The following is a 22,869-nucleotide window of genomic DNA, read 5'->3' on the forward strand; positions in this document are numbered from 1 at the left end:
CCCGATTTTCAGTGTCCCAATTCACTCCCATTCATTTTCGGACCTTGTTGAAATTAATAGTTTTAAACACAAACTAACCATGGAGGATAATAAATCGATAAAAGTGAGTACAAATGTCAAGAGGTCTTGACAGCCCCAAAAGCCCCACCACCATGTTTTACAGATGAGAGGGGGTGTTTAGGATCTTGAGAAGTTCTTTTTGGCCTACAGACTTTGCTCTTTCCATCACTCTGATACTGTACAAGTCTGTCTTGGTCTGATCTATCCAAAATACCTTTTCCAGAGCTCTGCAGAGTCTTTCAGGTGCTTCTTAGCAAACTGTAACCTGGGCATCCTGTTTTTGTGGTGTAGCCTCCGTATTTCTGTGACTTGGCATTTTTGTATGTTGAAAAGGTTTTTTGTTGAGATATGTATAATAGTGTGTATGTGTGTGTGCACGTGTGTGCTTTTATATTCTTCTTTCTCTGCTTGCTGCTCATTAGGCTCCACAAAAGCCTTTGCTCTGTGCTTTTTTTCCCATGATGTAACCTTCCTGGATGAGCTCAGAGTGTTTCGGCACCGCCTTGTTGCTATGAGAACAAAACGTGCCCACTATTACTACACAGACTCCCATTTCACTGTGAAGAGGGAGCCCTTCTCACATACAGGGCTTTCTCCATTGGCTTAGTGCTGAATTCCAAGACGGTGAATGTCGCGGCCCTGCCCATCACCACTCCTCTGCCCAGACCTGCAGGACCCACAGCCCCTCAGCAGGGCTGTCCCCTGGGAGGGGTCACTCGTTTCCCCTCCAGCTGACAGTGACACATTCTGGATGATACGCCACCCACCCTGACACATTCTGTACGGTACACCACACCCACCCTGTCCAGACTCATTTCAGTACAGCAGGTGTGTGTCTGTAGAGCACACACACCACTGAAGGACAAAGCTTTTCTTTCTTTTCATCTTTCAGCCTCCCACTTTTTTTCTTCTTTCCTTTCTTCAATGAGACACAAGTGACTTCCTGCCAGAGGCAGAGGGGGTTTAGGTCGGCAGGGTTCTGAGGCTCTGCTACTCCTCCCAGTAAAGCATGGTCAGTGAGAGACAGGCTTCTCGTCCAATCAGAATCAGCACTCCCTCTCTCTTGTAGTACCTTGTGAACCGTCCACTGTAGACCAGTCACAGTGTCCATGCTTCAGCTGCACCATTCCTGGCTTGCAGATGCAGGTGGCCAACCAGCAGCTCAGCCAAATTGTGGATTAAAATAGGGGTTTGTGGGGGACTTATTTATTTATCTGAAGAACTTTTGTAACCATCTTTGTAAGTCCATCTCATGGACACACCATTTGTCCTTCTGTTTTATGGAAAATGCTGCACGTTTTAGTTTAGCAGCTAAACATTTCCTTTGATTTATCCAGTTCCCATTTCAAAAAATAATATAAATCTCAAAGAGATTATATACCATACAGATGCAAGTTATATTTTATCAATTGCGATTGCAGTTTAGCTAATGAGACAAGTTGCACAGTTTTGGGGAATTTACAATCATTTCAAAGTCCGTATTTTGAGGCCTGTGCCTTATGCTATATGCACAGGTAGTGTCCGTGTTGGTTCAGTATGAAAAGAGTATACGGGGACTCTGCATTTGATTTATTGTGACAATCAACTGCCTCAAATATTTTCATGAGGTAGCAGTCACCAAACCGGAAAGGTTGCTTTGTACCGTTGATAAGTTCAACAATTAATTGTGGAATCACCCCATTGCTACAAAAGCTCATTGTCACTAAGACCACGGATCTGATGACTGAAGACCTGCCTTCTGTCAGTGCCAAAGCCAGAATTATTTTTTTTGTGTGTGTATTCAAAAAGGGCGTTCCTTCATATTTTCCTCCCTTGAGAAAAGGCTTTCTCTCTCTCTTTCTCCATTCTTTTTTCCCCATCTCTCTCTTCTTTGTTACCGGTACTGTATTCCTGATATTCACGTGGAGTGGGGAATGGGGGGGGGGGGGACTTTCAGGCTGTTCAATTGTTTTATACAAATTGTTCACCGAGAGAGGAGAAGGTTCAAGGAGGACACTTTCGGGTCACCCTTCACCTCCTTTTCCCCCGTTACCTTGGCAACCGACAACCTTTTACCCCTACCCCTACTTTTTTTACCCCCAAGTTTTTTTTTCTCGCCTGTGATGCAATACAGAATAGGTCTCTCTCCAGTGCATCCAGCAGAGGTCCACAATTGGTGAGGGCCAGAAAAAGAATGAGCCATTTGACTTCTATGAGTCTTTATCTGTGATAGTTTTATTAATGCACGTGCGTTCATGTGAGGACAGGGATGTATATTTTTGTGTGCATTATTCTCAGAGGAGCACTCAAAATAAAGTTCATATGAAATTTGTGTATTTTTTTTTTTTGGGGGGTGGGGGGGGGGTTTGTGCGTGTGAGCAAATGTCAGTCAGAACCTTGTGAGTTTCTTCGCTCTGGTGATTCCCACACAACCCCTGCAGCCACTTTTCATCTGACGGACCGGAGCCTGAGGGACAGGCTCCGCCCAGCAGGACCCCACTTATTTCTCACCTGGAAGCGATCCGGCAGCGGGTTACATAAGTAAAATCAGCAAACCTGTCAAAATCAGGGGGGGTTGTGTGACGTAAAGCTTTACAGGAAATGTAACTATAGATCTGTAGATACCTTTCAGACTTTCTGGCATTAAAAAAATAATAAAAGCCTTTAATTGACACCGCTTGCTGTTTTTTTGGTTCGCTGCTGCATTTCGGAGTGTGCTGTTTGCTGAATGTGCCTGTCAGTGGAGTGGCAGCTGTGTTTGCCTTCAGCCAGTGCTTCCGTTACCCGGTCAGGGCGGTGACAAATGACAGTTCAGACAGTTCAGGGGAGGGACCGTCCTGCAGGCAATGCAGCGTACCTGAGCACCCACGCCTTTTTAGTTTGCCGTTAAAATTTCCCCCCCCCAAAAAAGAAAAAGAAGGGCAGCTGAAATCTTGAAAAAAATGTAGCACCAAAACTTACAGCTTTACTCTTTGCTCTTTTCTCAAAATTGTCATTGTTATGGGTATTAGAGTCTGAGTGCTTGTGACGCATATTTCAGGCACTTTTCGCTGATTGACTTTTTAAAGCCATAGTAATCCTCAGTTATGGAGCCAAACAATCACGAAAGAATAAGAAGAAAAAAAATGCCTTCAGGTGTTAGCTGTAGTTTAAAAAAAAAAAATTGAACACCCTTTCCCCAGGCGAGCCCTATACCTGGAAGAGTCCCAGCTTATCAACTTTCACTCACTCTCGCTACCTGCCCAACAGGATGGGCGGGTCCTGCCGGGAGCAGTAGTTGCCCTGGGGGGGAGGGGCCAGAGAGCGAGAGTGAAGAGAGATCCGCAGGTAGCAGCGTTCTACAGGTCTCGACCCCGCCCCCTTCCAGAAGCAAGGACTTAAAGGGGCCCGTCCCGGGACAGAGTCGCTCACAGAGGGATTTGACTCTTCTTTCGTGAGGTAGCTCGTTCCTCCAGGTCCACTCTCTCTGATTTGCTTGAGCTTGCGTGCTCTCTGTCTGCCTCCTCTCATTTTCAGCCTTTATTCTCACACTCCCCTCACCAAGAAGCAGCAGTCATGGGTAGCAGGAGAACCACAAGCTTCAGTACGTACAGCAGCGGAGGCAGCATGGGCGGCGGCATGGGCGGCGGCGGCATGGGCGGTGGCGGCGGCGGCATTTCGCGGAGCTACTCCAGCCAGTCCATGTTTGCCGCCCCAGGGAGCAACCGCATGAGCTCCATGGTGCGGCGCTCAGGGGGCGGTGGCGGCGGCGGCGGCGGCGGTGGTGGTTTCAGCAACTACAGCAGCTACAGCAGCGGCGGCGGCGGCGGCGGAGCTTACGGCTCAGCCTACGGGGGCTTCGGTGGCGGCGGCGGCGGCGGCTTCGTGTCAGCCCCCATCACCGCCGTGACCGTCAACCAGCAGCTGCTCACCCCCCTCAAACTGGAGATTGACCCCAACATCCAGACCGTCCGCACGCAGGAGAAGGAGCAGATCAAGACCCTCAACAACCGCTTCGCCACCTTCATCGATAAGGTGAGTCCACCCCCATCAGCAAAAAGCAGGTGAACAGCATCCACGGCATGACAGACTATGATAGTGAACCGGTGGAGGCAGGCCACGGGTGTGTCCCATATGTACCTTATAATTAGGGAGTTAAAACTGCACCGGGAATCATCTAAGTACAGTGGATGCTTGCATGGGTATGATGTGATCTCGTGAGCCTACCAAAACTGCCTTGTGACTGAACGGCGTGACGCATTTCAGGAACGGTACATTTTCATTGGCTGACGCTGCATTCCTGCGCGCAGTCTGCGTTAGTGCGATCCGCTCGTTGCGGCTCGTCGTTCCTGTTTTTCCGTTACTGCCGCGTTCGCTGCATTTACGTGACGGTAAAGCCCAAAAGTTTCCCTTTGCCCTCGCTGGGCTGCGCACATTGAAAATGTCCGTGAAAGGGGAGAGGCAACGCGCGAGCTCCCCATCTCTTTATCGACCCCCCGCGACAATGGCAACCCGAGGCTGGCCTCCCGTCAAAGGAAACGGCCTCCTTGTGTTGCGTTTTAATTACCCGAAAGCCTCTCCCGTTACAGCGTGCTGCCGGTACCACGCGCACCCCTTGCCTCTGTGGTCTGGGTCAGAGAAGGTGAGCGAGGAGCCCAGCCCATGCCACATAGTGCGACTGCCACTGCTCTCTAAACAAGGGCGGGGACCAGCCTGTTCCGTGCATAACAGTAACAGCTCGCCGGGGGGAGGGGGAGGAGGTGGGCATGAGTTCAAAGTCCAAATGCCTGGTTTCAGCCATTAACCTTTTAAGGTGCAAATTCTACTCACAGATAGGCGATTAGAATGTTCTTAACGGAATGGAGTTGTAGAACAGTAAATTTTGAAGAAAAAAAACATTCCAAAAACCGACTCTTTTAAGGGGTTGTGAATGTGAAAGTTTGTGAAAGTGAATGTCACTTGTACTTCAAAAACTTTTTTTAACAAGTGCTCTGTTTTGCCTTTATTCCTAAACAAACCTTTGTAAAATTATTGTTGTTAAATTATTGTTTTAAGAAAAAAATTAAGTATTTGTATTTGTTTTTAAGTCAAAGTTAAGGGTAAATGTTGAATTTGTTCAGGGATGAGTGTTGCATGGTTTTAGAGGCAGACTTGCAAGCTGCATTCAGTGGATGATAAGTGAGAAGCATTTTTACCTTGTCAGCACACCAATGACCGCAGACTAAGAGCAATGTTCACTGGGAAAATAGGGGCTGAAATGTATGCTTGCATTTGAATGCTCATAGATTTTCAGTGGCAGCCAAGCAGGATGATTGTGCTTAACAGTGCCCACTGGGAAAGAAACAGACGTGTTCATTTTCTCATCCGTACTCTAAAGTACACAAGACACACCCGTAATTTGCAAAGAAAACAAAGCGCTAGCTGCAAGCTAGAACAAAGCGGCGGTTGCGCCTTATCGGCAATCTGCACGGTCAGCGTCGCTCTCAGCCACGCCCGTCCTGCACTCGGAAAACTGGAAGAAAGGCACTGGCGTGTAAACTCATTGGCTGCAATGGCTCTCTGTTGAGCATTGTGCTGGTACCGGCATTCACAGAAAACCTTTTTATCTAAAACCGCCTGAAAGAGGAGCAGACATCTGATTAATGTTTCATGGTATAACAGATGTGCGTCTTTGTTTTAAGCCCTGTGCCAGGGTACGAATCAAACACTTTTTTTCCCCCATGAGTACCCCAGAGGGCATTAATAAGAAAACAAAGAAGTCGCCATTGTTGGGACTTATCGTAAGCCATGACAAAAGACCGTGTCAGGTGTGGAAAACCACAGCAAGAGCCCTTGCCCATGTGTACCCACTGAGAGGATTTTTTTTTTTCTGAAAAGAATGATGTACACAGTACTGCGCCAGTACAGTACTAGACATAAACACTTATTTGGCTCTGTGTCTACCACCCAAACAGAGGATATGAGTCAGACCACTGAGTCACAACACCATTGCTGCCACTTGTAGCAGTGAAGCAACCACCAGAATGGGGGGGATAACTGGTTAATCCCACTGTTGAGGGTGTGCCAGCTAACCAGTACCACAGAAATGCCCAATTCATTCAAATCTAAAATCATTACAAATAAAATCCGCCTTTTTTACAAAATATTTGTATTATATACAACTTGATGATGACGTCCAAAAGGAACTTATTTCCCATCTGCCTCGATGATCCAGGGAATCAAAGTGGGTCGAGAATGCAAGGGATTGCGCAGCCAATCAAATTGATTCAGGTGCAACCTCTCACTGTGTGTCCTCTCCCCGACAGGTGCGCTTCCTGGAGCAGCAGAACAAGATGCTGGAGACCAAGTGGAGCCTCCTCCAGGACCAGAAAACCACCCACTCCAACATCGACGCCATGTTCGAGGCCTACATCGCCAACCTGCGCAGACAGCTGGACAACCTGGGCAACGAGAAGTACAAGCTGGAGGGAGAGCTGAAGAACATGCAGGGCCAGGTGGAGGACTTCAAAAACAAGTGAGTGTCCACACTGCCTTCACGGATCCATGACACCTCAGAGAGATACCTTCCAGAAGGCTGTTGCTGCTCCTTGCTGTGATTGTATTTCATCTGCTGGTGAAATACGGAAAAAAATAATGTATGGTGCAAGGGGGAACATGTGGTTTCCATTTTGCTGAGCACCCCCCACAGTCCAGAGTTTTGAAGAGTTAAATCGCTGTCCTAATCTGTGACTTTGCTTTGTAGGTATGAAGATGAAATCAACAAGCGTGCTGCCGCAGAGAACGAGTTTGTCCTGCTCAAAAAAGTAAGAAGTGAACCTCTTTCCTTGAGCAACCATTTTTGTATATGTGCATAGTTAGACATTGACACTGCATAGTTCCAAGCTACAGTGAACTTATCTTCTCCCACACTAGGATGTTGATGCCGCTTACTTGAACAAGGTAGAGCTGGAGGCTAAGGTTGATGCTCTTCAGGATGAAATCAACTTCCTCAAGGCCATCTACGATGCGGTAAGTTGTCTGATAAGCGTGTGAAAGTTTTCGAGTCTGCAGAGATGAGAGCCTGGTTCTGGATAATAAAAAACCTCAAGAACTTCTTAATTTTCAGAAATGATGATACATCAGATATTTTAAGAGTGTAAGAATTTTTAACCATGAGAACAGCCCTTCTAGATTAATTATCTCCACAAAATGACCAGAATGCACTGCTCTTGAGGATTCTGACAGTCTCTGCTTATCCTGGAAGAGATTCATTGTGACAACACTGAGAGTTTTTAAAAAAATGCTAAGTGGTCTAAAAAGTATTTTTTTCTGCATTCTCAGGAGCTGCGTGAGCTGCAAGGACAGGTCACGGATACCTCCGTCGTGGTGGAGATGGACAACAGCCGAAACCTGGACATGGACTCCATCGTGGCCGAAGTGCGCGCCCAGTACGAGGACATCGCCAACCGCAGCCGCGCCGAGGCCGAGACCTGGTACAAGCAGAAGGTGAGTGGCACTGAAGAAGAGACAGCATTTCTGAACTTCCTCTGGTAGAATTGTAAAAGTGAACAAGCTTAGAAGAGGCCCATTTATTTAGTTTTTTCTTGACACCCCAACCCTCTCCACCTTCCAGTTTGAGGAGATGCAGTCCTCCGCTGGGCAGTACGGTGAGGATCTGCGCAGCACCAAGGCCGAGATCGCCGACCTCAACCGCATGATCAGCCGCCTGCAGAACGAGATTGAATCCGTCAAGGGACAGGTGAGAAGGCCATTTTAAGCCTCCATGTGAAATGAGTACCACGGATACATTTCCCTAGAATTTCACAATAAAGCATCCGGCATTGGCCTAGCACATCGCAAGGAATTGTGTGTGTGAGGTTTTTTTTTTGCGCGAGTCACAATTACACAGTTACCCAATCCAATTCCACGAAAACAATGAAATATAAGCATCAACACGATACACTCCTTTTGACAAAAGCTTACATCGTACTGAAAAAAAACAAAAACTCATCCGTCCTCTCGCTTTCCTTAGCGTGCCAACCTGGAGGCTCAGATCGCCGAGGCGGAGGAGCGTGGCGAGATGGCGGTGAAGGACGCCAAGGCCCGCGTCCGGGACCTGGAGGAGGCCCTGCACAGAGCCAAGCAGGACATGGCCCGCCAGGTGCGCGAGTACCAGGAGCTGATGAACGTCAAGCTGGCCCTGGACATCGAGATCGCCACCTACAGGAAGCTTCTGGAAGGAGAGGAGACCAGGTGAGGCGTAACTGCAGGGGCTGAGATGGGATGATTAAAGCTCCAGCCTTTGTTGAAGTAGCTTCACGTTTTCTTCCTTGGCTCCTTCCCTTCAGGCTACGGTCTTACCATAGATGTGTTTAAATCATTGACGCTCTCCACTAGCCTCTGCTTCACAGCAGGTTGTTCGGGCTATTGAGGCGGGCTGACGCTAGCTTTCTCCAACATCGCCCGATTGATAGCATATCACATGAAGCTCACGATGCTGTTACAATCTCTCCACAGGCTGAACACTGGAGGCACAGCTGCAAAGATCCATGTGCAGCAGACCTCAAGCAGTGAGTAACTCCCCTCTCTTCTTTGATTCCCCACACAGTGCCTGGTCCAGTTTGCTCTGTGAGCTCAGCACCTTCCTTAAGTGAAAAATGTAGTTAAAGTTAAATAATAAAATATTCAAAGATAATATATTTGTATGACTTTCAGAACAGAGTTAGGGTCGAACATGACTAAACAAAACTGTTAAATTGTGAAACAGCATTGGGATTGCTGAATTTACTGCCTGTCTTTGAGCTGACCCTTCTCTGTGACCTCCATAGGTTACTCTGCTGGTGGCGGCGGCGGCGGCGGCAGTGGTTACGGCAGCGGATACGGAGGCGGTTACGGGGGTGGTAGCAGTTACGGGGGTGGTAGCAGTTACGGGGGTGGTAGCGGTTACGGCATGGGCGGTGGTGGCGGAGGCGGTGGAAGCATCATCAAGTCCTCCACGATGACCACCAGATCCTCCAGGATGTTTTAGAAATCAGACGTGGCCCCCCTCCCTGTGCACCTTGTTTCAGACCCAACTGCCTACCCTCAGATATTAATCCTTACAGGTGCAAATACTACTGCCGAGCATTAGCATCCAACGATCCAGGGAACTCAGTGTGCAGCTCAGATATCTCCCCCACTCTTTCCTTGTGTATCACCTCCAACCATTGCTCATTCCCAAGAGAATAAAGGACTTCCTTTTATAAATTGATGATTTGATTCGCAAAAATATAAGCTTTTTGAAAAAAAATAAAAACCTAAAGAAAGTGATCCTATTGCGAACACATACAGTGAATCACATCATCAGTGAGCATTGAATTAGTCCGTTCCAAAATTTCCCAGTCAGCATTCCAGCTGTAGAGATATGGGAATGAGCAAAGCCCTTACCGGTACCTGTACCTACATGCACAGTTTTCCAGATCAACATATGCCAGCATCTGCTATTCTCTCTAACTGATTCTAAAGCATGCGTGCAATATGGTGGTATATATATTTTACTCCGCCATCCATTGCTGAAAAAGTCTTCCTTCAGAACTATTTCAAACAGAAAAAAGTGACTAGTACAAACTGACCACGATGAAAGCTTGTCAATCCCCTCCTGTGTGTCATTTAGTCGGACTACCTGCCTGTTGCTCAGAAAGCACACAGCGCTGTTGCGTGATTGCTCACCGACTGGCTGCAACGGTTATGACTGTAAGTCTGTTAATACAGTCTTAACAGTTTGTTTTACAGTTTGTTTAACTGTATTACTCAAGAAAGTCCTTCCTAATGAGAAAAGTCATTAGAGAGAAACGCAGAGAATATGAGTACACTTGTCCCAGGCGGCTAACAAATGAGATGACGCTAAGGTGCTGCTGGATACCTTTTCACTCCAGTCCTTATATCTCTGTTTTGAGCTCCAAAGGTAGCCTTTAGACGATGAAAAAAAGATGCCCTTTCCCTCCAACACACACCCTCCAAGGAGCCAGAATGCTCAGCAGTAGGTGCGTGCAAACCCCCAGGCTTGAATTCAGGGCTTCTCAGTTTATACCCAGTCTTGGAGGGAAAATGGGGTTCACACCTTGAAGGGTTTTCGAAAAGGTTTTTCTTGTGGTTTTGTTTTGTACTTGATACCAAAAACGCTGATGGGACCAGATTTTGTTAAACTGTCTGCCACACCAAGGTGAAACAAAAACCTGAATAAATCTGAGTTCTGCATTCATGTGCTGTCTTGTTTCTTGTCTGACATTTTCCACAGTGAGTTTAGTTGACATTCATGAAAGTAATGGACACAGATATAGATTTTCAATGTGATATTCATTATTTATAATAGTACAATCAATGGTACAATGAAAAGATTAAATTGTTGACATTACTTTCCAAACAAATGAGTTATAAATCATGCCGTATTATGCAAATTCAATCAACAATAAACAAAACATCGCTTTCAGATTTAGATTTTCAGCACACTGAATAGTAACCCTTCACTGTATCAGAATACATACAGCTGGCAAATATATAGTTCAGTCCATAAATAGTTAGACATTGACACATGTTTTGTTGTTTTGGCTCTGTGCTCCAGCATATTGGATTTGAGATGAAACGGTGAGGTTAAATTTCAGCTTAGATTTTTTGGTATTTTCATCCACACTGCGTGAACCATGTAGGAATTGCAGCCCCTTTAATACACAGCCCCTTTCTTTTTGGGTGACCATTGTATATATAATAGAAATGGTTTATGACATTACATTTATTAATAATAAATGCCCTAATACTTTCCAACCAAATCATGGCATTCATTGATGCAAATGTTTTATGTTGTCTAGAGTCTAGAGTACTTGCATGATCTTTAAGTCCTTGCCTTTTGAAGATGGGAACACAGACTGTTCAAAAGTGTTTCCATCTTTCTAAATAAAAAATAAAGTCATACATTAAGCACTGAATTCAAGATATACAGACATCTGTTCCCATATAATTTCATTTATAAAATGTTTGAATATAAAAAGTGAGCATTCAGGAATATTCCAGAAGTTTGAAAAGATGAATTTGAAGGAGTAGCCTTCACTGTAGAGAGGGGTACCACTTTGTATGTGTTCTAAAATATATATGTGCGTTGTAATTTTACTATATGCTAAAAGGATAGTTCACATTTTATAAACTCTTGAAAGCAAACTGCTTGATTGATTGAGTGATTGATTGGTTGGTTGGTTGGTTGATTGATTGATTGATTGATTTATTGATCGATCGATTGATTGATTGATTGATTGATTGGAATGTTCCCAGGTGAAAGTAATTGTGGGCCTATTTAAAGGGCCCAGAGATGTTTGATATTGTTTCAGTTCTAACAGCAGCAACATAACGTTTGTAGAGAATGAATGCATTACAGATTAGTTTTGTAGTGTATATTCACAATTACACATATGAATGTTGGGTTTCAGGGTACAGGAAAGAGCTCCAGCTGAAGATAGGAAAAAGAATGGGAGTGATTTGGAAGCTGGAAAATCAGGAGAAATGGCGGTGCTGGCGTTAATGGTCAACAAGCACAGCTGATGTTGTTAGTATCCACACGATGCAAATACAATGGGGTAAACTCCAAATTACTAAAATTACTTATACAGCAGATGTGCTGTCTAAGGGTATCTTTTTGCAACAAGGTCTAGGCAGTATATTGTCCAGGCATTTGCCTACTTTTTATCCAAGCAAGCTAAACCATTGGTTCAACGTAATACTGTCTCTACTAAGTTTGTCTGTACCTTGTTTATTTGTAAATATAAACTTTGCATGTATGTGAGCTCTAAATCCTTCCGTCCTTTCCATCCAAATCATTGTCCAGCTTTGTGGCAATGGAATCTCTTTATGATTGTCAATGAGACTGCCCCCTTTCTGATTTCTAGATATTTTTCACACTGAATGGTTTCAAATCTTTAGGTAACGGCAAAGGGAATCTGAGAACACAAAACAGATTTTTTTAAATATTTCATTTATTAAATGAGAGTTATCAATCTCATCACTTGTGTGTAAATAAAGTCATTGCCCCCTTAAACCTAGTAACCAGTTGCACCACCTTTAGCAGCAACTAAACTGCAACTAAATTCTTCCTATAATTTCATATCAGTCCTTCATATTGCTGTGGAGGAATTTTAGCTCGCTCTTCCTTGCAGAACTGCTTTAATTCAGACACACTGGCCAGTTTTTGAGCATGAACTGATAATTTCAGGTCCAGCCACAGTATCTCTGTTGGGTTCAAGGTGGAACTTTGACTGTGCCACTCAAACTTTAATTTTGTTTCTTTTCAGCTATTCAGATGTGGAGTTGCTTTTGCGTTTTGGATCATTGTCTTGTTGCATAACTCAATTACACTTCAGCTTCAGCTCATGGACTGATGACCAAATTCCTTAATCCATGCATTCTCTAAACTACTTAATCCAGGTCAGGGTCACGGTGGCAAAGGGGCAAGCAGAGCAGCCAGACGTCCCTCTCTCCAGCAACTTCCGCTAACTCATCCCGGTGGATCCCCAGGTGATCCCAGGCCAGCCTTTGGATCCAACTTTGGATCGTGGCCTTATGATCCCCGGAGCTATGTCATCGGGGGTATTACATGTCCCTCGGTAGGGTCTCCCAAGGCAAGCAGGTCTGGGGTGAGGACCCAGACGAACATGATCCAATCGACCTCTAACTATGGTGAACAACTACGACACTAGGTTTACCCTGCCCGGAATAGGGCTACCGGGACCCATCCCTGGAGGCAGGCCTCGGGGTGGCGTCCGCAGGCGAGTGCCTGGTGGCCGGGCAGCCCATGTATCTCAGCTGGGAAAACCGTGTGGGCCCACCATCCACAAGGTTCAGGGTAGGGATCGGGTGCAATGCCCGTCGGGCAGGGGGCAAGAACAAAGTAGATCCGTGCATCATCTGCCCAGACAACAAATTCTTTAATGTTTTTATTAAATAAATTAAATGATCATTTAAAATGTTTTGTGTAGACTCTGTAATTTGTGTTCCCTTTGACATTTTGTCTAAAGATCTGAACTTTCAGTGCGACAAATATGCAATAATAGAGGAAATCAGGAGGGGGGGGGGGAGATTATTTTTATTTTTATTTTTATTTAATAGCATTGTATCCCTAAAATAGAGCTAAGCTGAAAAGACTATTTAAGGAACATGTTTATACATTTCCCTATACATATATGAACCATAAATACATAATTTGTCAAAGTAAAAAAAAATGTAAAAAAAAGATCCACTTCAAAAACGATATTTGCCCATAGATAACTTCTGCAAGTGCATTTTAACAGTTTAGTGCAAAAGAACCTAATCCCTTTCACACTGGTATGTGTGGCCACTTGTCCAGTTTCATCCAAGTTGAGACTTGCTTTGTAATGTACTCTCCAAAAAAAAAAAAAAAAAAAGCTGCAGAGGGAAACTCCTGACACCAAGGAGGCTCTGGGAGGGTTTCTAAAAAACAAAAAGCATGAAGCTAACTGGGGAACATTGTCCATCGACATATAAACACCATCAGAGGTTTAAAAAAATCATATCAAATTTTACCTCTTAAATAACAGCTAAAAACCTTTATTTATACACTCTTGTCATACAGTGCACTCAATGTGTTTTTCCAGTAATGGACACACTGCAGCAGATACACTTGAAAGACATCAAAATGAATTAGGTGATATGAAGATAAAAGCAAGAATTAAAATGCTGAAAAGAGACATAAAATTAAAAAACGAGAAGGTAAAACCGATATAAAATTTAAATTTAATTGATAGCCTGTCTAAAATAATGTGCAAAATATTTTAAAGAGTGATACAACAGAATTGTGTGAAAGATGTCTGCGTAACTAGACAACGCTAAACCAACAAATCGTGATGAAACAAAAAAAAAACATTGCATTACATTGTACTACACTGGTAGATTGAAATACACTGACGTGGCCATTTTGAAAAACATTCCCGTTCCTGTGAAATCCCGTAAATCATGTGTGTTTTTCCCCAGGGGAGAATCCGGGGTTCTCTGTGTTTGTCGCCGGAGTAGTCAACGGATTCTCCGTGCTGTTCCCCGGGGCAGTTTCGGGATCCTCTGTGCTAATTTGAGGGTTCTCCGTGTTGCCCCCTGGGGTATTTTCCGCCCCAGTCCATGGTGTAGTTACAGGTATTTCTACCCGTGCCTCTTGAGGTGCTGTATTTTCCTGCGATCCCTTTTTCGTCACACGAAAGACGCACATGTAGACCAGTATCCCCGCTCCAGCCAGAGCGGCGAGAAGAGCTCCGACAATGAGCCCAGCACTTGGCGGCTTCCAGGCTGTGGGGAAAGAGCAAGGATGAAAGACAAAAAAGGACAAAACAAAAATGACTGCTCAGATTCACAGCATAACTATTGAGCAGGACAGTACTCAGAAAGCTACTAACTGCAGCCAGCGTTCGGCGGTGCAAATTTAGAAATAATCGTCAACCCTGGGAAACTGGTGTTATATCGTTTCTACTCGCCACCGGCTTCTGTAACGCCGAGCTGCTGTTCGCTAGGGGGACGACGGTTCGAAGGCACTCACAGCCAGTGGTGACGATCACGCTGTTGCTCAGGCCGGACTGGGTGTTGAGGTTGAAGCCGTACAAGGTGACGTAGCACGCGTACTTTCCAGGGCGCACAGGCGGCTGCAGCTCCCACGTCAGGGACGCACCATGGGCCACGCTCGAGCCACTGTGGATCCTCCCGTCTGTGACCTCCACCAACTTAATCTGAGAGAGGGTCCCAGGGAAATTCCAGTGAAAGAAAACTATATGTTTTTCTTAGCCTTTTTTTTCCCCTCACTGTAATGTAATGTAAAGCCATTAGTTTTGGTGAGTTTGCAATGTTATTCAAACTATAAATACAGCCGCATCAGATCCCCAAGCAGGCCATGGGGGTTCTGCCAGGTGCTGGTCACCCGCAATTTCTATATGTAGCAACTATGCAAGACAAAAATCTTCTTCTTTAGCAAAGTGCAATGTACCTGAGCTGAGCAGGTTACTGTCACAACCTCTTATCTGTCTGGCTGTCACAGTATATCTCCAACAGAACAATCAATGCATTCACAATAATGACCACATGACGCAGGAAAAGATTGCAAAGCTGAGACCAGAGAAGCCCACTGGACCACAAGTCATGCGCTTGTTCTGTATTGTAAGGCCATCTTTCATGTCGGATGCATGTGCTGCTGGTTTATTTCTGGCCGAATTGCTCTGAGGTATGGGCGCACCCATTCGTCTTGAGATGGGGAAAACACAGAGAAAGTGGGTTTGCGAGGCATGGCGGTCCTGCTGGTTTGGCCGGTTTGTTGATTAAAAAAATACCCCTCTCTGTCAAAGAAATGCCCCATAACCGGCAATTGTATGCCTCCAGTGTTATGTTATGCTGGTGCCTTGTCAGAATAATGAAACTAGATTAGTAACTCCACAGTTACACCCTTGAGCACAAGGCCTTTGGCTGAATTCCTGAGTTTGTAGTAAAATATCCACCTGTACTAATTAATGCAGGTAGTGTGTAAATGGCTGTGGGTAATGACTCCTACAGTTATAAGACAATTCATAACTAATAGTAATAATTAAATAGATTATAAATGTGTGTATGATGAAGTACATTGGAGCATTGGAGAAGGAACAAGGAAACCCTTAAGAAGTTGAAAAACAAGCCGCCCGATGCAGCCCCGCCTTGGCTGAAGAAAGGGGGATTGGCCTCTTACTGTAAACGGCGTGCATTCCGTTCAGGAGGCGGTGACGCCGTATCAACCGTACCTGTGTTCCCCTCAGCCATTGTGCAATCAGCGTGCAGGATATTTCCAGTGGATGTTTTTCATAGACGTAAACACTGGAAACGCGACCGTGACCACTGACTGAGAGCACTGGAGGTGGGAGAAAGGCTACAGCGACAGAGACAGAGACAGAGACACAACCAGGGAATGCAAGTTGTCAAATGGCTTATAGAAACTGCATAATTCATGATGCAATATGATACGCTGCTACATGGTGCTATTCATGCAAATGATAAGCGCCATTATTTAAGGCAAGTGACCATAGCAACGCAGCGACACAAGCAATGCTAATTCAGCCTTTAAGAGCCTACCAGATGTAATTTGAGCTTCCTCAAATGGCAGGGAGTTCGGATTACATGGCTCATTTTCAAACTCGGGTGGCAGGTCAGTGCAACTTTGCGGTATTTCAGTTATTTTGCGTGTTGCCTTCACTTTCAGCTAAACTAAACTAAAAAGTGATTTTCAAAAACCGTCCGAGGTTTCCTTGACATTAATCATGAAGTATTAGCAATGGCTCTTTTTGCTGAGCAGCAGTGGCCTTGGTCTCGTATTACATAATGGGGACAGTGGACCGTCCCCTGATCTGAATAGGTGAATGAGGACTGGTTATTTTTTATACACGGTGGTTGTACAATGAAGAAGATAGTGAGCACTACCTGAATAGACAATTGTGTGTGTGTGTGTGTGCGTATACACATTTGTTTGTGTGTCTGTGCATGTGTGCATGTTTGTGTGTGCATGTGCGTGTGCAAACTGTGTGTGTGTCTGTGCATGTGTGTGCGTTTGTATGTGTGCATGTGCTTATGCAAACTTGTGTGTGTGTGTGTGTGAATGTGTTTCTGCGTGTGTATTTGTTTGTGTGTGTGCACGTGCATGCATGTGCGTGTGCGCATGCGGTTCTGCGTGTGGAAACTGCATGTGTGAGTTGGGGAGTGTGTTTCTGTATGTGTGTTTGTGTGCTTGCATGTACAAACTCTGTGTGTGTGTGTCTGTGTCTGTGCGTGTGTGTGTGTGTGTGTGTGTGTGTGTGTGTCTGTGCATGTGCGTGTGTGTGTGTGTGTGTGTGTGTGTGTGTACGCGCATACCTGAGCAGACAACCTCCACTTGCATGCCCCGGTAGCATGAGCTTAGGAAGGCGTTGAGGGAACACTCCCGGAGTTGGGCCTCTGTTCCGTTGCACTTTGCTGGACCCATGAGGAATTGCACCCCCTTGGAGGGGACTGACTTGTAGCTGGTGAGCACCACATCACCGCAGCCCAGCTGCCGGCACACCACACGGGCCACAGCGGCCCTGGCGGACAGCGGCTGGCTCAGGTCGTCACACACGGGGGCCCAGGAGCCCCGCACCTGCATCTGCAGCTCTCCTGCACACTCGGGGCCCGGTAGCGCGGACACCAGGCGCACAGGGGCCTCCTCTGGCAGGGGAAATGGAAGTCGCACAAAAAAAACCCCATAATGCAACAGTCTATGAGGGCTTGCGCAGTCGTATTGGCCCAGATTGAGATTTTATAAAGGAAGGAGTAGCATTCTGTTCAGTCACACATCTAAGTGCACAAAATAAGCATAAGAAGCATTTAAATCTGAATCTAAAATCCACCTCACATTTAAAGTCATGTTACAATAGTTCTGGATAAACAGACTAACAGAATGCAAAATGGGAACCGTAAGTATCAGTCTTCAAAAAATCCAGCTTCCTCTTTAATCAAATCAAATGCAATTATTTGTCAAGTAAGCTACTGTGAGTTTAATACTTGACAAGTAATGCAACAGCAAAACGTGAATTGAAGCTAATGTCACATTTCAATATATATTAATTAAATTTCTGTATTCATATTTATTTATTATATACATGAAATATGTTTGTTTTATAGTGCATGATAGAAAGTTACGCAAGATAAGTTGTACCTCTTTGAATTCTGTGTATATGTTGGTGCTGTGCATTTCATCATTGAATTACAACCCCCCGCCCCCTTCCCACCCCCACCACGGTTTGAGTATGTTCTGTTATCTTGCTGAAATGTGCGCTCAAAAAAAATTCAGGAAATTGCTGCTACCGCGAGACTTCCGCGCCGCTGACCTGCAGTGGCTGTGGCGGAGGTGGAGAGGGGAGACTTGTAGAGGCGCTGGTTGTGAAACACCTCCATCCTGCAGAAATACTCCACCCTGGCCCCGGCTGGCATGTCAGTGCGCTTCGCCTCGACGCCTACAATGGCGCCCTCTACTGCCAGAGATCCCAGCAGCTGCACTTCCTCTGGCACGGGCGGCCGTAAATGGCGGTAGTAGATGCTGAGGGTGATGTTGAAGAACTGGCTGGGGGCGTTGCAGTACACCATGTAATCTCCACCAACAGGAATGAAGTCAGGGACAACTCTAACTGTAGGGGGCGGTATAGAGGCTGGGGAAAAAAAGAACAGGCTGGCCTGAATCATAACAGACTACAGCCATTCAGATCCATAGGTTGAGAGTGACTAATTTCATTCTACAATTTTCACTTGCTATTCTTTGCATCCCTTCAAAGCACAGTAATTATATTAAGGATGACATTTTTATTACGTATACAAAGATTTCTTAAGCAAAATTTAATTAATCCCAATTGACATAGTTCCTTAACTTGACAAAAAAGTGATTGGGCAAGTTTTTCGATCGATTCAAGCCAAAAACCTAGAAATCTAATTGATACACTGTATATGAAAGACAAATGTTCGCTCAGATCAATCTTTGCTCCCGCTCTAGTCACTAAGTATTCAAGCACAAGTATAGACCTGAAACTGTACCCATAAGCTATACAGTGAATATAACAATCTGATCTGCTATCTGTGGGTACGGATTCTGTGAAGCCACATGAAGGATCACAAAGTGAGATTTGTGCACTGAGATATCACTGGGAAGGTTGTGTATTGCAACAGCAAACTTTATGTAAAGGGTTGGGAAATTAAGCTCTTTGGGTTAAACACATGAGACAACACAACTGAATTCTCCTCAAAAGTTTAACCGCGCTTGACATACAGGCAATTCTGTATGCTTCTAAATCCTCCTCCGAATTCAGTTGTATCTTGTTTGGACAGTTCACTTACCGATGATTATGTTGACAGAGTTGCTGGATCCGGATGTTTCTGCAGTCCTGCTAACATTATACCAGCAAACAAAGTTTCCTTCATTTTCTGCCATAGCTGGGAGATTAAACAGGACCGCTCCGGTAGTGCTGAGCTTGAAAGACAACAATTCAGTGCGTGGCTGGGTGTCCCGTCCCAGGAAGAGGACGATGGGGTAGGGGGTTTCCTTCGCCGGGGTGCACAGAAGGACCACAGTGGAGAACAGCTTGATGTCGCTGCCATTGACGGGCGTTTTGAAAGACAGAGCGGGAACCGGCAGAGAGCCTGCGGATGCTTCTTGAGCAGAACACGAGCGGCAGAGGAAACATCAAACTGAGTACGCCAAAGCTTCGCACCAAATACAAACATTGGCCATGGAAACTGCTCCTTTTAAAAGTAAATTGTTTTGATTTCTCGTGTGTTTTGCAAGGGAATATGTGAAATTTTGCAGTATCATGTTTTAAAATTCAGGATATGTGTATGGACAGCACTTCTTGGAAGCATGGATGCAAATGCTGTCTACATGTAAACTGTGAGATCAATTGTATGTACCAGGATGACAAATTTATACGCCCTGACTAATAAAACAAATGAATGAAGAGAGAGCATACTCACTTTCAGCCCCTCCCACTTTCTCCCAGCCAGCAGCCAATAGTATGCCACACACTGCTCAGTGAAAGACAGGAAGTGGAATTTACTACTTTTGCTGCAGCAGTCCAGAAATACAGTATCATACAGAAACACAGATATAAAAAACTAATAATAAAAAAATAATTTTAGACAGACAGGCAGATAGATAGACAGACAGGCAGAAATAGATACATAGATAATTGGAAAAAAAGAACCAACTGCAGTTGGTATTGCACGAGGGATCAGATCATGAGCGACAGAAATCCAAAGTTGCGGTTTCCCCTCTTAAATTGCACTCACTGGTTTTTACACTGTTTCAAAATTCTCCCCATACTTCCCTCTTTTCACAGTTATGCCCTGGGAAAATTACACTGAGGCATCATAAATTATTAAAATATCTGAGGGATTAATAAATAATAAAAGCAGTCTATAGATAGTTTGGCTGTAACTTTCTTGGAAAGGAAGAGCAGTGGGTAGAGCCCCAGGGTATTATCAGCATTTCTCTGATTTAATCCTGCCTGTCATCTGCAACTGACAGGAAGGAGTCAGTTGCAGGTTACTTCCTGTTTCGGCTTTTCTTTATTGACTTGCATGAGGCTTGACTTGCAGCTGATTAAACAATTTGTCACATCTGACTACTGAAATGATTCAGCTATGAATGATTAGTTAATCGAATTGGCAGAAAAGATTTTTTTATGTTTAAAAACTAAATGCATACACATTACCAGCCAATAAATGCTTGCTTGGTTTGTATATTCAATGGATGTAATCTCAACATATAATGCAGTTATTTATTTTATTATTATTTTTTTTTTTTTGACGATCTGTTGAAATCAGGGGTGCCCAATCTAATCGGATCGTGGGTGCAGATTTCTGTTTTAGCTCAGCCCTAAGACGCCCGATTCTACTTGTCAAGGTCTTGATTGAAGACTATACTATAATTGGTTGATTACATGAATCAGGTGTCATAGTGCTGGGCTCAAACAAACACCTGCATCCACACCGGCTCCTTTCGGCTATGTCTCGATACCCCTGGCTTAACTCATGGAGGACACCGATAGACGATCGCTCACCGATAAACAATCAGTAAACAAGTAGAGAAACATAGGCATACACATTCATATATGTTTATGCGGTGTGGCATAATAATAATTTACATTAAATGCTGACCTGTGATTCTGAGAGTTGCCAGAGGGCTCATGATTGCCGATCCTGGGGAGATGAGAGGTTCTTAGGGAGGCTCTCTGTGAGAGTGAAGAGAAAAAGAGAAAGGGGGGGGGGGGAAACTCAGTTTCACAACAGCAGTGTGACAACAGGAAGCATTACAGTTGTGTGGAAAGAAAAGGATGCTGTGAAAAACAGGGAACTGGTGCAAGAAACAAAACCGCAAAGAACATCTGCAGGCAAGTGTCTGTATCTCAGCTGGAGTGGGTGCCTCTCTGTCACGTGTGCCATTTGTATTTACACCACTAGAGTGCAGTATTGAGTAAAAAAAAGAGACAAAAGCAGCGAAACAGACCGCTCCCGATCACAGCTTCACGATGAGGGGTGGAGGTGACAGAGCTACCATGCTAAGCTCCACAGATCCTTCAGAGAACTGAATTGAGGCGTCTTGCATGCATTTAGCGCCAGAACAACACTCACTGCTCATCAGATGCACAGTAAAACACAATCAGAACATGTTAAATGTTTTCTGCTGTAGGCCTACTTCATATTTTGTGTTACATTACATTACATTACATTCATTTGGCTGACGCTGTTATCCAAAGCGACGTACAAGAAGTGCATTTTCATGATCGTAGACAACTGCTGAACACGGGTTCAGTAAGGTACAATTACTTATTTTGTACAGCTATTTCTAGCCGTGTTGTTGTGAGTTAACAGTATGTTTTCAGCTGAGAGAGACTTCATCTGATCCAACCAGGTGTTACAACATTATTCAGGCCTATTTACTATTTATGAAGGCCTTCTGCAATTATGCTAAATTGTCATCTTTTATTACTTTATTATTTTAGAGGATGTGGGGATATGCTGTTCTTCGTCAGAAGTGTTCCTGCATTGGCCTTTTTGTGTCTTTGAATAGTGCCACAAGGACTGGCCAAGAAAAGAAATAAACAATATCTTTGGCTGGCAGACTGGATCTTACGGCAAGAGAAAGAAAGTTTTACCTTCAGTCAGATAAAAACAGTGGTAAGCAGTAACACACCCACCTCAAAGCAGACCCGTCTTCGAAGATCACATTGTGTGAATGAGTAGTCTTCATATCTCTCAAGTGCTGCTACCTATCTGAATGATATTTGTGCCATTAAGATTAAGGGAAAATATGTGGATTAGCTGAGATTCCTCTACAGAATCTGATAAACATCCAAAGTACATACAACAAGTAGTTTATCCAGCAAATACGTGACATTACTGTAATGTCACATATTTGTGGTAATGGTTTTCACACTGGTCTGATGGAAAATTATTATGGGTTTGTGACAAAATCATATGTCCCATAATAATGACCAAACTGAACATCTATTTGATTATGTGATAACCCTCAGAGTTACATATTTTGTTCCATTGTTTATTTCTACATGAATAACATACATACAAATATAAAGGCATTTTTGTTTAGCACCCACCGATTATTCATCCTCGTAAGTCATGAAAAACATATATATATATTTTTTTTTTTTTGTAGTCCCTCCTTGTGGAACCAAGTAAAACAAACTCTGCTAAATTTGCTCTCCAAATATGACCACATTAAAGCATTATCAATGTATTGCAACTGTAAAGACCATGACTTGCCACCAGTAGCCCATTTAAACAGCCACAATGCATCCACCCAAACAATAAAATGTAACGACCGACAGGTGTGAGAACATGGTGCAGTTTCAGATATGTAGACTTTAATAGCATAACTCATTGACGATAGGTTTTCACAAATATAATTAAAATATGACCTTGATTTAAACTACTTCATTACTTGCTTAATTACTTTAAGGCTAATGGGTGGTGGTTATTGGTCAAAGGGCGAATGCAGTTGGAATGTGAGAACTTAAAATGTTTATATAATTAGATTGTATGGTTGAACAAAACCAGCATCAACTCTGTACACAATTCTATTTTCTACTGATATAAGGACAATATACATAGGACAACTAGTTATGGATAAATTTCATCGTACGATTTTACCTAAGAAAAAGTACAGTGCGTGTTGTGTCATCCTCAGCGCTGGCTGGCGGTTGCACTCCTGAACTCCTGCTGCTCAGCACTACATCCTTGCCTCCTCCGCGTGATTGGGCAGTTCAGTCAAAGGCAAGGCCACCGCAGAGCCAGTCTGACCAATCAGGACCGCGGAGC

At 44.3% G+C, this 22,869-nt stretch overlaps 2 protein-coding genes across 3 annotated transcripts; one reads left to right on the forward strand and one right to left on the reverse strand.

Annotated features, from left to right (window-relative positions):
* Nucleotides 1-3,428: 3,428 nt before the first annotated feature.
* Nucleotides 3,429-10,237, forward strand: LOC135237872 (intermediate filament protein ON3-like). Its single transcript, XM_064305412.1, has 9 exons — nucleotides 3,429-4,053; nucleotides 6,324-6,532; nucleotides 6,761-6,821; nucleotides 6,931-7,026; nucleotides 7,339-7,503; nucleotides 7,631-7,756; nucleotides 8,030-8,250; nucleotides 8,515-8,567; nucleotides 8,826-10,237. Exons 1-9 carry the CDS (start codon nucleotides 3,595-3,597, stop codon nucleotides 9,023-9,025), a joined length of 1,590 nt encoding a protein of 529 aa, XP_064161482.1. The 5' UTR covers nucleotides 3,429-3,594; the 3' UTR covers nucleotides 9,026-10,237.
* Nucleotides 10,238-13,096: 2,859 nt separating this feature from the next.
* si:dkey-195m11.11 (uncharacterized) lies at nucleotides 13,097-20,836 on the reverse strand. 2 transcript variants are annotated; one of them, XM_064305409.1, is made up of 8 exons: nucleotides 20,692-20,836; nucleotides 19,507-19,557; nucleotides 18,874-19,185; nucleotides 17,877-18,194; nucleotides 16,885-17,214; nucleotides 15,783-15,907; nucleotides 14,561-14,747; nucleotides 13,097-14,313 (listed from the first exon to the last, which is right to left on the reverse strand). In XM_064305409.1, the coding sequence occupies exons 1-8, from the start codon at nucleotides 20,720-20,722 to the stop codon at nucleotides 13,988-13,990; spliced, it is 1,680 nt and encodes a 559-aa protein (XP_064161479.1). In that variant the 5' UTR covers nucleotides 20,723-20,836; the 3' UTR covers nucleotides 13,097-13,987. The 2 variants fall into 2 exon arrangements, with proteins under 2 accessions (XP_064161479.1, XP_064161478.1); XM_064305408.1 differs by having other exon boundaries at nucleotides 18,874-19,188.
* Between the last annotated feature and the right edge of the window lie 2,033 nt (nucleotides 20,837-22,869).

Source organism: Anguilla rostrata, chromosome 13 (assembly GCF_018555375.3).
Source record: "Anguilla rostrata isolate EN2019 chromosome 13, ASM1855537v3, whole genome shotgun sequence".
Classification (NCBI taxonomy): Eukaryota; Metazoa; Chordata; class Actinopteri; order Anguilliformes; family Anguillidae; genus Anguilla; species Anguilla rostrata.

What these genes read in the sequence shown, in the direction of transcription:
- LOC135237872 (XM_064305412.1), top strand. Translation starts at nt 3,595, where the DNA reads ATGGGTAGCAGGAGAACCACAAGCTTCAGTACGTACAGCAGCGGAGGC. An exon ending in TTGAATCCGTCAAGGGACAG is followed by an intron (nt 7,757 to 8,029) that starts GTGAGAAGGCCA and finishes CGCTTTCCTTAG; the next exon opens with CGTGCCAACCTGGAGGCTCA. An exon ending in TGTGCAGCAGACCTCAAGCA is followed by an intron (nt 8,568 to 8,825) that starts GTGAGTAACTCC and finishes TGACCTCCATAG; the next exon opens with GTTACTCTGCTGGTGGCGGC.
- si:dkey-195m11.11 (XM_064305408.1), bottom strand. Translation starts at nt 20,722, where the DNA reads ATGAGCCCTCTGGCAACTCTCAGAATCACAG. An exon ending in GAAAGTGGGAGGGGCTGAAA is followed by an intron (nt 19,189 to 19,506) that starts GTGAGTATGCTC and finishes GTTCTGCTCAAG; the next exon opens with AAGCATCCGCAGGCTCTCTG. An exon ending in CTCTGTCAACATAATCATCG is followed by an intron (nt 18,195 to 18,873) that starts GTAAGTGAACTG and finishes TTTTTTCCCCAG; the next exon opens with CCTCTATACCGCCCCCTACA.